This window comes from Hemitrygon akajei, chromosome 31 (assembly GCF_048418815.1).
Source record: "Hemitrygon akajei chromosome 31, sHemAka1.3, whole genome shotgun sequence".
NCBI classification, from domain to species: Eukaryota; Metazoa; Chordata; class Chondrichthyes; order Myliobatiformes; family Dasyatidae; genus Hemitrygon; species Hemitrygon akajei.
In genome coordinates, this window is record NC_133154.1 from 4,668,970 (window position 1) to 4,684,089 (window position 15,120).

Genomic DNA, 15,120 nt, shown 5'->3' on the forward strand with positions numbered 1-15,120 from the left:
AATCTGATTGCGGAAGGGAAGAAGCTATTCCTGACTTGTGAGTGTCTGCCTTCAGGCTTCTGCACATTCTCCCGATGGTAGCAATGAGAAGAGGAGGATATGGCCTGGCTGATGAGCGTCTTTAATGATGGTTGCCACGTTTATTGAGGCATCACTCCTTGAAGATGTTCTGGATGCTGAGGAGGCGAGTGACCATGCTAGAGCTGACCTCACCCCTGGCAAATGCATCCTGTGGGAATAATGTGTGCAGTGGCTCTTTAATACTTCCTGGCGATGGCTTCTCTATCACTACCCCTGACTGAGTCCTCAGATTACTGCCACTCCAACTGCCTTGCACATTTACTTGTGAAATGCACAATCACATGCCCTTTGAAATAAGACTTGTGAAGATTGGGAAAATTCTCCAAAATGCTAGAGGAACTTGGCAGTATCGACAAAGGGAAATAGACAGTTGACATTTAGGGACGAGACCCTTCATCAGTCCATTTCCTTGCACAGGTGCTGCCTGATCTGCTGGGTTCCTCACGCTATTTTGTGTGTTGCTGCAGATTTCAGTACCTGTAGACTCTTGTGTCTGCATTGTTATTGTTTTACCTTGTTCTACTTCAGCGCACTGTGTAATGATCTGATTTGTATGAACAGTAAGCAAGACAAGCTTTTCACTGTATCTCAGTACATCTGACAATAATAGCAAATTCCAATTCTCTAGGTAGACATAAAGTTCGGCTGGGCTGAAGAACTCATTTCTTTGCTGTACCAATCTGACATCATTTTGTGCTTATGGCAGTTGCAGCTTATTTTTTTTATTTTAGAGATACAGAACAGTAACAGGCCCCTCCAAACCAAAGAGCCTGCACTACCCAGTTACACCCATGTGATCGATTAACCTACCAATCTATAATGCCATAAGATATTGGAGCAGAATTAGGTCATTTGTCCCAACGCCATTTCATCATGGCTGATCTATTTTACCCCTCTGCCCCAATCTCCCGCCTCTGTATCCCGTCATGCCCTGGCAAATCAAGAATCTATCAACCTCTGCCTTAAGTATACCCAATGGCTTGGTCATCCACAAGTTGCCTATGGCATAGAATTCCACAGACTCACCACCCTCCAGCTAAAGAAATTCCCCCTCATCTCCATTCTAAAAAGACTCCCCTCTTGAGGCTGTGTCCTCTGGTCTTAAACTCTCCCACCGTAGGAAACATCCTGTCCACATTCACTCTATCGAGGCCTTGCCTAATTTGGCAGATTTCAACGAGATCACCCCTCCATTCTTCTGAATTCTAGTGAATATGACATATGACAAGCCATTCAATCCTGAAATCATTTTTGTGAACCTCCCTTGAACCCTCCAGTTTTAGCACATCCTTTCCAAGATAAGGGGCCCAAACCTGCTCACAATATTCTCAAGTGAGGCCTCATCAGTGTTTTATAAAGTTTCAACATTACAGCCTTGCTTTTATATTCTAGTCCTCTTGAAATGAATGCTAACATTGAACTTGCCTTCCTCACCACTGACTCAACCTGCAAATTAACTTTTAGGAAATCCTGCACAAGGATTCCCAAGTCCCTTTACATCTCAGTTCTTGCGTTTTCTCTCCATCTAGAAAATAGTCAACCCTTTCATTTCTTCTGCCAAAGTGCATGACCATACACTTCCCGACATCTGCCACTTCTTTGCCCATTCTCCTAATCTGAGTCCTTCTGTAGCCTCTCTACTTCCTCAAAACTACTTGCCTCTCCACCTATCTTCATTTCATCTACAAACTTTGCAACAAAGTCATCAATTCCATCATCCAAATCATTGGCATATAACATTAAAAAGAAGCTGTCGCAGTGCAGACCCCTGTGGAACACCACTAGTCAGCAGCAGCAGCCACCAACCAGAAAAGGCTCCCTCTATTCCCACTCTTTGCCTCCTGCCGCTCAGCCACTGCTTTATTCATGCTTAACCCTTTCCTATAACATCATGGTCTCATAGCTTGTTAAGCAGTCTCGTGTGGCACTTCTGAAAATCTGATTGCACATATCAACCTATTCTCCTTTGTCTATCCTGCTTGTTACTGCTTCAAAGAAGTCTAACAGATCTGTCAGGCAAAACTTTCCCTTGAGGAAACAGCGCTGACTACGGCCTATTTTATCATGTGCCTCTGAGTACCGTGGGACTCCATCCTTACTAATCAACTCCAACATTATTCCAACCACAGAGGTCAGACTATCCGGCCTATAGTTTCCTTTCTTCTGGCTTTCTCCCTTCTGGAAGAATGGAGTGACATTTGCAATTTTCCAGTCTTCTGGAACCATTCCAGAATCTAGTGATTATTGAAAGATCATTACTAATGCCTCCACGATCTCTTCAGCCACCTCTTTCAGAACTGGGGTGTATGCCACCAGTTCCTGGTGACTTGTCTACCTTCAGACCTTTCAGTTTCCCAAGAACCTTCTCTCCAGTGATGGTAACTTCACACACTTCACACGCCCCCTGACACCTGGAACTTCCACCATACTGTTAGCGTCTTCCACAGTGAAGACTGATGCAAAATACTTATTCAGTTCATCCACCATTTCGTTGTTCCCCATTACTACCTCTCCAGCATCATTTTCCAATGGTCCAATATCCTGTCTAGCCTCTCTTTCACACTTATGTATCTAAAGAAATTCATCCTCATCTCCATTCTAAAAGGATGCCTCTGTATTCTGAAGCTGTGTCCTCTGGTCTTAGACTCGCCCACCGTAGGAAACCCCCTCTCCACATGCACTTTATTGAGGCCTTTCAACATTTGATAGGTTTCAGTGAGTCACCCCTCATTTTCCTCGATTCCAGTGAGTAGAGGCTCAGAGCCGTACATCTTTGGACAGTGGGAGGAGACTAGAACACCCGAGGAAACCCACGTGGTCACGGGGAGAATGTGCAAACTCCTTACAGACTGTGGCGGAATTGAACCTGGGTCACTGGCGCTGTAATATCGTTACACGGACTACTGTGCCACCATATCACCCTATCTGGCACTTTCACAAGTTGGCTCCTTGAAGGTGGCAAGATTCTGTCACCTTGAGCAACCTCAGTCCCTTTTGGCTAGGGAATTCCAGGACTTTACCCCGGTGACCACAAAGGGACAGCACTTTATTTCCAATTCTGAATGGTGGAGGAGTTTTGAGACTGGTGGTCTACAATCTGGGAGGCAGGTGCTCTTGGTTAAAGCCTTGCCAAGGGTGAAGATGCTCAAGGTGTCAGAGATGTGTAGTTCACCAGCAAGTCCTTTCCTGACTCGTCACTGTGACACACACAAAATGCTGGAGGATCTCAGCAGGCCAGGCAGCATTTATGAAAAGAGGAAACAGTTAGGATTTTGGGTTGAGACAGTTCATCGGGTCTGGAAAAAAGAGGAGTCAGATGAGAAGGTGGGGGGAGGGGAGGATAGGTGATACTGAGGTAGGGGTGAGGTAAAGAGCTGGGAAGTTGAATGGTGAAAGAGATAAAGGGCTAGAGAAGGGGGAATCTGATAGGAGAGGACAGAAGGCCATGGAGGAAAGGGAGGGAGGTAATGGGCAGATGTGAGTAATGGGGAATGGTGGAGAAGGGGGGCAGTTACCAGACGTTCAAGCAATCGATGTTTAAGTTGCTGTGTATGATTATTGTAACGTTTTTAATGTATTCTCTCCCCTTTCTTTCCCAATCTTTCAGCCCCTTGGTTCAGTTCAACTTGCTTCATTCCAAGTTCCACTTGTGCAGCGTGCCGACTCGTGCCCTTCTGCTCTCCTCGTACATCAAGTTTGTCAACCTCTTCCCTGAGACCAAGGCCACCATCCAGGACGTACTGCGCAGCGACAGCCAGCTCCGGAACTCTGACGTGGAGCTGCAGCAGCGGGCTGTGGAGTACCTGAAGCTCAGCTCTATTGCCAGCACGGATGTTCTGGTATGTAAAACACCAGAGCCCTCATTTCTTTCCTGTTTCCTGTTGCTGCATACAGGGTCTGTGTAATGGAGTAGAATTTGCATATGTTCTAAAGAATGCACTACAGCAGGTAGTTCTGCAAGAACTTATGTTAATGTAAATTGGTTATAATGTGTTGGCGCGTGGCCTAGTGGATAAGGCATCGGTCTAGTGATCTGAAGGTCACTGGTTCGAGCCTCAGCTGAGGCAGCGTGTTGTGTCCTTGAGCAAGACACTTAACAACACATTGCTCTGTGATGACACCGGTGCCAAGCTGCTTGGGTCCTAGTGCCCTTCCCTTGGACAACATCGGTGGCATGGAGAGGGGAAGGCTTGCAGCTTGGGCAGCTGCCGGTCTCCCATACAACCCAGGCCTGAGCCCTGGAAACTTTCCAAGGCGCAAATGGTCTCAAGAGACTAACGGATGCCTATAATGCAATTGACGGATTAGAAGATAAAATGTACAACCGTACAGTGCAGACCCTTCAGCCCACAATGTTGTTCTGACTCGTTAACCTACTACTACAAGATCAATCTGGCCCTTCCCTCCTATGTAACCCTCCACTTTTCTTTCATCTTATCTAAGAGCCTCTTAAATGTCCCTAATGTTTCTGTCTCTACACAATCCCTGAGAACACATTCCAATGTGGTTTTTTTATATAAAGAGCTGCCTCTGAAGTCCTCCCCATACTTTTCTTGCATCCCCTTGATAGCTATGTCTCCTTGCATTGACTATTTCCACCCTGGGAAAAATTATCTGGCTGTCCACTTGATCTATGCTTTTTGTACACCTGTATTAAGTCTCCTCTCCTCCTCCTCCTCTCCAAAGAGGAAAGCCCCAGCTCACTCAGCCTACATGCTTTCTAAACCAGACAGTACCCAGGATTATTGGGGGCCTGCGCCACTCCAACCACAAACTGTTCCAGCTGCTACCATCCGGGAAGCGGTACCGCAGCGTAAAAGCCAGGACCAACAGGCTCCGGGACAGCTTCTTCCACCAAGCCATCAGACTGATTAATTCACGCTGACAACAATTGTATTTTTAAGCTATATTGACTGTTCTGTTGCATACTTACTGTACGAACTATTTATTACAGATGACTAATTTGCACATTCAGACAGATGTAAAGATTTTTACTCATGTATTTAAGGATGTAAGAGATAAAGTCAATTCAATTCAATATGAATAAGGTACGGTACTAAGACGACACGGTGCTGATTACTTACTCCCCATTATGCCACTGGTCATTTAGGGCAGCAGGAAGATCCTCCATTTCTGGTGCTGTTCAGGGCTTCCTTCAACATATCAGTGCCCTTTGACCTGTTTGGCATGGGTGACCCTGGGTAGAATCAAAGCATAAAGCCCTGTCTCCAGCCAACATAGCTCTCCGGGATCAGGAAAACCTGTTTAAATCTGTGCTGTGTAGGCAACTGCAGCCTGCTCTGCCATAATGTGGCTTTCTATAACAGGAGGTTTCTTAGGGACTTAACTACCATTTTATAGCTGAATGACCTGTACTTGAGAAGTGGCACATCGTTGGAAGTGCTTGCTCCCTTTGCAGATGAGAATTTTAAATATGGCATTCGACTTGTCCACAGCTAAGCCTGGCATTATTGGCTGTTTGCGGTTATAACCGTCGGGTGAGATTTTGGAAACAACTTCAAAATGATACCGTAAGCAGAAGCGAATGAAAAGGCTGTTACACGAAGCTGGGTTGTAGATCAGCCATGACATTGGAATGTAAAGAGCCGAATGGCCTGGCCCACTTCCTGTGAGAGGCGTCAATTATAGTGCAAGCTGAGAAAATATCGACTTCCCCCTTTCCTATTTGGGTTTTCTAAAACAACCTTAATGTAACTTTGAGTATATTACAGCACAGAAGGAATCGGCTCTGTGCTGGAGCAGACTCTTTGAGACAGTTTTTATGCTCAAACCCACAGACCTCTTTCAGTCTGGACACTTTGGTCTTTCACCCGAGGAGGGAAATATTCTTCGTCTTACATCTCAATAATGTGCAGGCTAACACTGAGTATTGACTGCAATTTCTTTTATTCAAGATGCATATCCCTGAAGGTTAGAACATAGAACATGGGACAGGACAGGACAGGACCAGGCCCTTCGATCCACAGTGTAATGCCAAACCAGCTAAAAAGTAAATCAAAAACTCCTGAAAACTAATCCCTCCTGCCTACACAATGTCCATATCCCTCCATCTTTCTCACATCCATGTGCCTATATAAATGTGTCTTAAAAGCCTCTAATGTATTTGCCTCTACCACCATAACAGGCATCCACCACTCTGAGTTTTAAAAAAAAGTTACCCCTCTCACCTTCAATGCATTCCCTTTGGTATTAGACATCTCTACCCTGGGAAACAGATACTCCCTGTCTACTCTATCTATGCCTCTCATAATCTTATAAACCTCTTTCGGATTTCCGTGCCCCCCCCCCCCCCCCCACCTCCATCCTCCATCACTCCAAAGAAAACAACTCAAGTTTGTCCAGCCTCTCATGATAGCACAGGCCCTCTGAACCAGGCAGCATCCTGGTAAACCTCTTCTGTACCCTGTCCAAAGCATCTTTCCTATAGAGGGGCGACCAGAACTGTATGCAATACTCCAGATATGGCATAACCAGAGTTCTATATAGTTGCAACAAAATCTCTTGATTCTTGAACTCAATGACTCGACTAATAGAAGCAAACATTCCATAAGCTGCCTTAACCACCCCCTTTACCTGTGTAGCTACTTTCATGGAGCTATGAACTTGGACCCCAAGATCTCTCTGCTCAGCAACACTTAAGGGCAAGACCTTAACAGTGTACTGTCTCCTTGCATTTGCCCTCCCAGGGTGCAACACCTTGCATTTATCTGAGTTGAACTACACCTGCCATTTCTTTGCCCACATCTGCAACTGTCCTATCGTGCTGAATTCTTTGCCAGTCTCCTACACTATCCACAACTCCACCACTCTTGATATCATTTGCAACTTGCTAACCCACCCATCTACATTTTTATATAAGAAATACATCACCAATAGAGCTTTTACATTCAGTTGACGAGATTACTGGTACAATTATCTTTTGATAATGGAATGGTGGCTACAGGAAGACTTTAATAAGTAATGGACTAAGTCCTGATTACAGAGTAAAATGATTGTCCACAGGTCTAACAGTAAATCCAATTTTCTGTTAAAACATTGGGTGCACTCTATTACATAATCAGTGTAACTCCTGAACCTTGGACATCATCACTACTGCATTCCAAGTCTCCACCTAGAAACTTTGTCTGCAGTTCCCAGTTACCACGTTAGCACAAACCACATCCCTATTTACTAATTAGTAGCCCTCGCTGTTCTTTCCCTTCCATCATCTATTTATTTCCTACATAGTTGAAAGTTTTGTAGATGAGGCACACAAACTAGAATTGCCCAAGACTGACTCTTAGTGTAAGCTTACAGTACATATAGGGTGCCTAAGACCTTTGCAAAGCACTGTATTGGTCAGTGGAGCTGAGTGTAAGTTTGTAAATCTGCCGGGAGCAAAGGATGTTGGGGAAAGACGAGTATAGAGGGGTGTGGGACAGGTGGCAGAGGAGGAGTGCCAGAGGTGGGGGGGGGGAGAGGTTTGGTGGCGCAGATGCAGACACATCCAGGAAAAGTAATTTGATTCCAAACAATTGTGGTTTATTGGGTCATTACAGAATGTCTCTCTGGTGCTTCCCGCTCCTTTCTCTCACCCTTCCCCTTGTCCCATCCATGATTCCCCTCTCCCTGCCCACTTCCCACTTTCTGTCCACAACAGAGACCCATATCAGAATTGGGTTTATCATCACTCTCAATGTCATGTTATATATACACGCACACACACACACACACACACCCTTTTTCCCTCCACTTCTGTGTGTTTCTGTTTGGGCTGTCTCATTTTTGCTCTCCTCATCTCTGCTTTCCCCCTCCCCCCCCCCCCCCGCCCCACCGTATAGGCCACCGTCCTGGAAGAAATGCCTCCATTCCCTGAGCGGGAATCCTCCATCCTTGCCAAGCTGAAGAAGAAGAAGGGACCAGGCACCATGACTGACTTGGAAGAAGGGAAGAAGGAACAAACGGAGGTGAACGGTGGTGTCGAACCTGTTGTGAACGCCAGCACAGTGGTGAGTGTGACTTTGGCAGAATGCCTATATTCCACTCTTTGATCTGTTAAGAACCATATAAAGATAAAGATCAGCTTTATTTGTCACACGCGCATTGAAACATACAATGAAATGTGTTGTTTGCATTAATGGCCAACCCATTCCGAGGGTGTGCTGGGGGCAGCCTGCAAGTGTTGCCATGCTTCCCGTGCCAACATAGTGTGCCCACAATTTACTAACCCCAATACGTACCTTTTGGAATGTGGGAGGAAACCGGAACAACCAGAGGAAGCCCTTGCGATCGCGGAGAGAACATACAAACTCTTTACAGGTAGTGTCGGGATTGAACACTGGTCTCCTGATCGCTGGCGCTGTAAAACATGATGCTAACCACCACACTACTGCACCACCCAGTGTGTATGTTCGTGGTCTTCTGCTGTGGCCCCTACTTCAAAATTCAGTGTGCTGTGCATTTAGAGATGCTCTTCTGCACGCCACTGTTGTAATGCATCGTTATCTGAACTACTGTCACCTTCCTGTCGGCTTGAACCAGTTTGGCCATTCTCCTCTGACCCCGTTCATTAACGAGGTGTTTCCGCCCACAGAATTGCTGCTCACTGGATTTTTTAAATATCATTCTCTGTAAGCTTTAGTGACTGAGCGTGAAAATCCCGTGAGATCAGCAGTTTCTGAGATACTCAAACCACCCCATCAGACAGCAACAATCGTTCCGCAGTCAAAGTCACTTACATAACATTTCTTCCCCATTCTGATGCTTGGTCTGGACAACAACTGACCGAGTCTGCAGCTTTTACACATGGAGTTGCTGCCACATGATTGGCTGATTAGATATTTGTGCAGGTGTACACAATAAAGTGGCCGCGGAGTGTATATAATTCTGACCATGTGTCATACGTTTACTATACGTTGCACCACTTTCCTCCAATTCGGAAGGCTGTAGTTGCATTTCAGGGACTTGGGCACAAAATTCAAGCAGTTGTTCAGTGCTGAATAGAGAAAATGCTGCACTGTCAGAGATAGCTAATTACAGGCTGGAAGCTGCCTCTTCCATCTGCTTCCAGAAGGGAAGATGTAAATTGGTGCAGAAAAACAAACTTGGGGAAACTCAGAAACCAAGAGGAGACCAAACTGAAATATGTCCTTTGCATTGCTGTTCCAACGCAATGAATGTCGGAATCAATGGGAACACCAGCTGGTTTCTGGTATGAGAGTCCATGAATTACTTCACCTTACCACAGGAATCTGGTGCTGGAGATAACTGGCCTTTAACCTTCTTGAAACATAATTGGGCAGCACGGTAGCATAGTAGTTAGTGCGACAGTATTATGGCTTGGAACATTGGAGTTTAATTCTGGTGTCCTCTGTAAGGAAGTTTGTACGTTCTTCCCATAAGCAAGTGGGTTTCCTCCAGATGCTCCAGTTCCCTCCCACAATCCAAAGACATACTGGGTATTGTAAATTGTCCTGTGATTAGACTAGGGTTAAACTGGTGGACTGCTGGGCAGCGTGGTTGAGTATTCTGTGCTACATTCAATTCCGGTTTACTTGTCATTCGATCATACATGAATACGGCCAAATGCAAAACACTGGGGCCAAGGTGCAAAACACAGTACCAACCGTCACACACAGCACCAAGAGGGTGAGCACATGAAAAATATCAGTAAAATACGGTCGCACAAAAAATAATTCCAGACCCTGAGTCCATGAATGCCACAGAAATCTGCAGTCGGACACAATACAGCTTATCTTCTCAAAATAAAAAATAAATAAAAGTAATTAATACTGATGTTGCTGGCCAACTGCAGATATAAGTCACTAAGTCCACATCCCTTTTAGAGTTTGCATGAAAAACTATAACAGGTGCAAAGTTGTACAGCGTAGTAACAGGCCTTTCTGGCCTGGGTCTGTACAAATCGTGCCTATCTGTGCAAGTCCCAGTTGCCTATGTAACTCCTCCCAATTGTTGTTGAGCTCATGTCCTGTATCATCAGAATCAGGTTTAACATCACTGACGTGCAGTGAAATTTGTCGTCTTCGCTGGCAGCAGTGCAAAGCAATACATAATAATAGAAAAAAAAATGTGAATTGAAGTGTATATATATTCAATTGTTAAATAAGTAGTGTAAAAAGTGGTGACGTAATGTTCATGGGTTCAGTATCCATTCATAAATCTGATGGCAGAGGAGAACAAGCTGTTCCTGAATCGTTGAGTGTGTTTTCAGGCTTCTGTATTCCTTCCTGATGGTAGCAAAGAGAACATAATCAGTTCTTTGGTCTTACTGACGTTGAGTGGAAGTTGTTGCTAGGACACCACTCAACCAGCTGATATTCCTCACTCCAGCATGCCCTCTCGTCACTGTCTGAATAGTTGTATTGTCAGCAAAAGTTACAAAAGCAACCCTTTTTGGAATGTAAGTGAATGACCCAATTTCTGTTAAGACCATAAGACATAGGAATAGAATTGGAACATTTGGCCCATCGAGTCTGCTATTCCATCACAGCAGTTTATTATCCCGTTCAACCCCACTCTCCTGCCTTCTCCAATGATTTGGCCTCCACAGCTGTCTGTGGTAATGAATTCCACAGATTCACCACTTCTTGGCTGAAGAAATTTCTCCTCATCTTTGTTCTAAAGGGACATCCTTTCACTCTGAGGCTGTGCCCTCTGGTCTTGGGCTCCCCACTATCGGAAACATCCTCTCCAAGTCCACTGTATCTAGGACTTCCGATCTTTGGTAGGTTTCAATGAGATTCCCCTCTCAGTCTTCTAAACTCGAGTGAGTACAGGTCCAGAACCACTAAATGCTCCTCGTACATTAATCCTTTCATCCCCAGGATCATTCTTATGAACCTCCTCTGGACCCTCTTGACATTCTTTCTTCTGAGGGGCCCCAAAACTGCTAACAGTACTCCATGCGGTCTGACTAAAGCCTTATAAAACTTCTTTGATACCAACTACTTCCAGTAAATCCTCAGAAAGCCTTTCCTACAGATTAACCATTCACTCACTGAAACAGCATTCCCACAAATTTTATTTAGCCACTTTTCAACCTCAGGCTACCTAGTTGTGCAATTACAAGTGAGGAGAAATAGCTGGTCCTGCCCATTTACTATAAATGAATTGTAATTCGGTGCTGTGATTTTTTTTTTGGCTGTTCTATAACTGGATTTCCTGTCTCTTGTAGTCCACGCCTTCCCCTTCTGCTGACCTGCTCGGCCTGAAGAGTGCTCCTGCTAGTGGAGGCAGTCTGCTGGTGGATGTATTTTCTGATGCTGTGCCCACCACTGGGACCCTGGCACCAGGAGCTGAGGACAATTTCTCCCGGTAAGTGCAGAGCATGCAGTCAATTTCTAATCTCTTGTTGGTTTGGGAGGGGCTTTTACCACTGTTATTTAATCCAGCTAGTGTAACTATGAATCTGTACAAAGCCAATTCCGGGCTGTTTGATCAGCGTATACATATGTCAAAGTTAAATTTACTGTCTAAGTTCAAAGTACATTTACATAGTACAACCTTGAGATTCGTCTCCTTACAGGCAGCCACAAAACAAGAAACCCAAAAGAACCCATTTTTAAAAAAAAGACATACCCAACGTGCAAAGAGAAGGAGACAAAACAACAAATCGTTGAAACAGTAAAAGTAATCAAATGGCATTTAGAATGAAAGTGAGCCCGCAGACACGAAGCCCGGGGCAGGCCCACAGGCTCAGCCTCAGTTCAGTACGTAGCAGTGTGACTGTCACAGAGACTGCAGACACGAAGCCCGGGGCAGGCCCACAGGCTCAGCCTCAGTTCAGTACATAGCAGTGTGACTGTCACAGAGACTGCAGACACGAAGCCCGGGGCAGGCCCACAGGCTCAGCCTCAGTTCAGTACGTAGCAGTGTGACTGTCACAGAGACTGCAGACACGAAGCCCGGGGCAGGCCCACAGGCTCAGCCTCAGTTCAGTACGTAGCAGTGTGACTGTCACAGAGACTTCAGACACGAAGCCCAGGGCAGGCCCACAGGCTCAGCCTCAGTTCAGTACGTAGCAGTGTGACTGTCACAGAGACTGCAGACACGAAGCCCGGGGCAGGCCCACAGGCTCAGCCTCAGTTCAGTACGTAGCAGTGTGACTGTCACAGAGACTGCAGACACGAAGCCCGGGGCAGGCCCACAGGCTCAGCCTCAGTTCAGTACGTAGCAGTGTGACTGTCACAGAGACTGCAGACACGAAGCCCGGGGCAGGCCCACAGGCTCAGCCTCAGTTCAGTACGTAGCAGTGTGACTGTCACAGAGACTTCAGACACGAAGCCCAGGGCAGGCCCACAGGCTCAGCCTCAGTTCAGTACGTAGCAGTGTGACTGTCACAGAGACTGCAGACACGAAGCCCGGGGCAGGCCCACAGGCTCAGCCTCAGTTCAGTACGTAGCAGTGTGACTGTCACAGAGACTGCAGACACGAAGCCCGGGGCAGGCCCACAGGCTCAGCCTCAGTTCAGTACGTAGCAGTGTGACTGTCACAGAGACTGCAGACACGAAGCCCGGGGCAGGCCCACAGGCTCAGCCTCAGTTCAGTACGTAGCAGTGTGACTGTCACAGAGACTTCAGACACGAAGCCCAGGGCAGGCCCACAGGCTCAGCCTCAGTTCAGTACGTAGCAGTGTGACTGTCACAGAGACTGCAGACACGAAGCCCGGGGCAGGCCCACAGGCTCAGCCTCAGTTCAGTACGTAGCAGTGTGACTGTCGCGGAGCCCGCAGACACGCAGCCAGAGTGGAAGCAAAGCTATATGTATGCACAGGTGCAAGAACTTAGAGCAGCATCACAAACACAGCATTAGATCAGCAGCATTCAAAGAAAAACATGAATGGAACATAAATAATACACATTTTTTTACAAGAAAGAACACAATTAGAGCAAAACAAAGTGCAAAGTGATCATTATGTTGCTATACTGTAGTGATGAGGGTTGCACTGGTTGGCAAGAGTGTATGCTGGCATACAGTACATGGTAAATATTCTGTGAGGTTTTTTTTAAACTTTCACTTACGCCCACTAAGATTCTTTGGTTCAGATTTTAGTCTTTGTATCCCTACTGTGATATTTGGGCACCATTCCTGTATGTTAGTTTTTGACAGGATGAAGTTAAAGTTCTTCCCTGTACCAATAGGCACACTGGGTGGCAACCTTGCTGTATCTTTAGCATTTGTCTATTTTACAAGGCCAAGTTGCTGGCTCAGCGCACAACCCAGTACGAGTGGAACGTGCACGGAGCCAGCGGGATTCGAACCCGGGACCTCTTGCTCCGAAGTTCAGTGCAGATGCTACTGTACCACCAACACAGTAGTAGGGTAATACACACAAAATACTGGGGGAACTTAGCAGGAAGATACCATGTACTGAGGGAAATAAACAGTTGATGTTTTGGGCCGAGACCCTTCATCAGGATAGGTCATGATGAAATTTCTCAGTTCAAATGCTGTCTGACCCACCGAGTTCCTCCAGCGTTTTAGTGTGTGTTGCTCAAGATTTTCACAGGTGCCATTGTAGCGTAGTGGTTAGCGCAGTACTATTACAGCTCGGGGCATCAGCGTTTGGAGTACAATTCCAACGTCATCTATAAGGAGTCTCTGTCCTTCTCGTGGACTGTGGGTTTTCTCCAGGTGCTCTGGTTTCCTCCCACAGTCCAAAGACATACCGATTACTGGGTTAATTGGTCATTGTAAATTGTCCTATGGGTAGGCTAGGGTTAAGTTGGGGATCGCTGGGGGTCTTGGCTCGAAGGGCCTATTCCATGCAGTATCTTCATAAATAAATAAGTACATTTCCAGCGTCTGTAGCAGATGGTCAGACATGATCAGAATTAATTTTTAGAAAGAAATTTTTAACCACAAATGAGAATTAAAGAAAGCTCTGCGTTGTGTTTCTTGACCTTTTTCAAACCTTTCATTGCTGGCGAAACTCTGCTTCACTCTCCAGTTAAAATGGTTAGCTGCACACAGGTTTTGTCTGCACCTTTGTGTAGTAGTTATGCCACAAAGTGCCCCACCCTGTGGCCAGAGTGAGAACTGTTAATGTTTGGTCATCCAGTCTCAGGCCCAGACAAGTAACGTTCCTTGGCTGGTATTGCACCCTTGTCACAAAGAATGGAGTAGCTACACTGACACTGTCTTTCACATCGTACTGTTGCCTTGGCAACCTTTTTTGTAGCTTGGAAAGCTGAAGTGATGGGGGTGAATCTGTTAGATTGCAACATTTTTTGAACAAGACATTAATGGATTCAGACATTGCAATTTAAAGCATGGAACATTACAGCACTAGACAGGCCATTGGTCCACTATGTTGTGCTGATCTTGATGCCAATGTATATGAAATATAAGACCATAAGACAGGAGCAGAATTAGACCATTCAGCCCTTTGATTCTGCTCTGCCATTCCATCATGGCTGATTTATTATCCATCTCAACCCCATTCTCCTGCTTTCTCCTTGTAAACCTTGATGCCCTAACTAATCAAGAACTTATCAACCTCTGTTTTAAATGTACTCAATGACTTGGTTTCCACGGCCATCTGTGGCAATGAATTCCACAGATTCACCACCCTCAGGCTAAAGAAATTCCACCTCATCTCTGTTCTAAAAGGATGTCCGTCTATTCTGAGGATGTGCCCTCTGACCCTCGAGCCCCCCCCCCCATAGGAAACATCCTTTCCATGTCGACTCTATCAGGCCTTTCAATATTCAATGGGTTTCAATGAAACACTCCCCCCCCCCCCCCCCCCCCTGCATTCTTTTAAAATAAAGCAAGTAAAGGCTCAGGTCTTTCTTCTGGTAATCATCCATATCCCTCCATTCCTTTTATTTTTATGTGTCTATCTTAAAGCACCACCAAACTGTCTGTTTCCACTACTTTCTGGAAACCAATTCCAGGCATTTATTATTGTGCTTTTTTATTTTAAAAAAAAACTTTGTTCTTCACTCTGCCTTTAAATGTCCAATCCCCCAATCTAACCTCAAGCTTGTCCTATAGTATTTGAATTTCTACCCTGGG

The 15,120-nt window shown here is 45.7% G+C and overlaps 1 protein-coding gene across 4 annotated transcripts in view; it reads left to right on the top strand.

Moving 5' to 3' along the window:
• ap2a1 (adaptor related protein complex 2 subunit alpha 1) overlaps positions 1-15,120 on the top strand; it is a 104,006-nt gene that overhangs the window by 63,773 nt on the left and 25,113 nt on the right. For all 4 annotated transcript variants that reach the window (XM_073034072.1, XM_073034073.1, XM_073034074.1 and 1 more), the window contains exons 13-15: positions 3,689-3,920; positions 7,923-8,090; positions 11,276-11,415. In XM_073034072.1, coding sequence (XP_072890173.1) covers positions 3,689-3,920; positions 7,923-8,090; positions 11,276-11,415 — 540 coding nt within the window. The remainder of the gene's footprint in view (positions 1-3,688; positions 3,921-7,922; positions 8,091-11,275; positions 11,416-15,120) is intronic.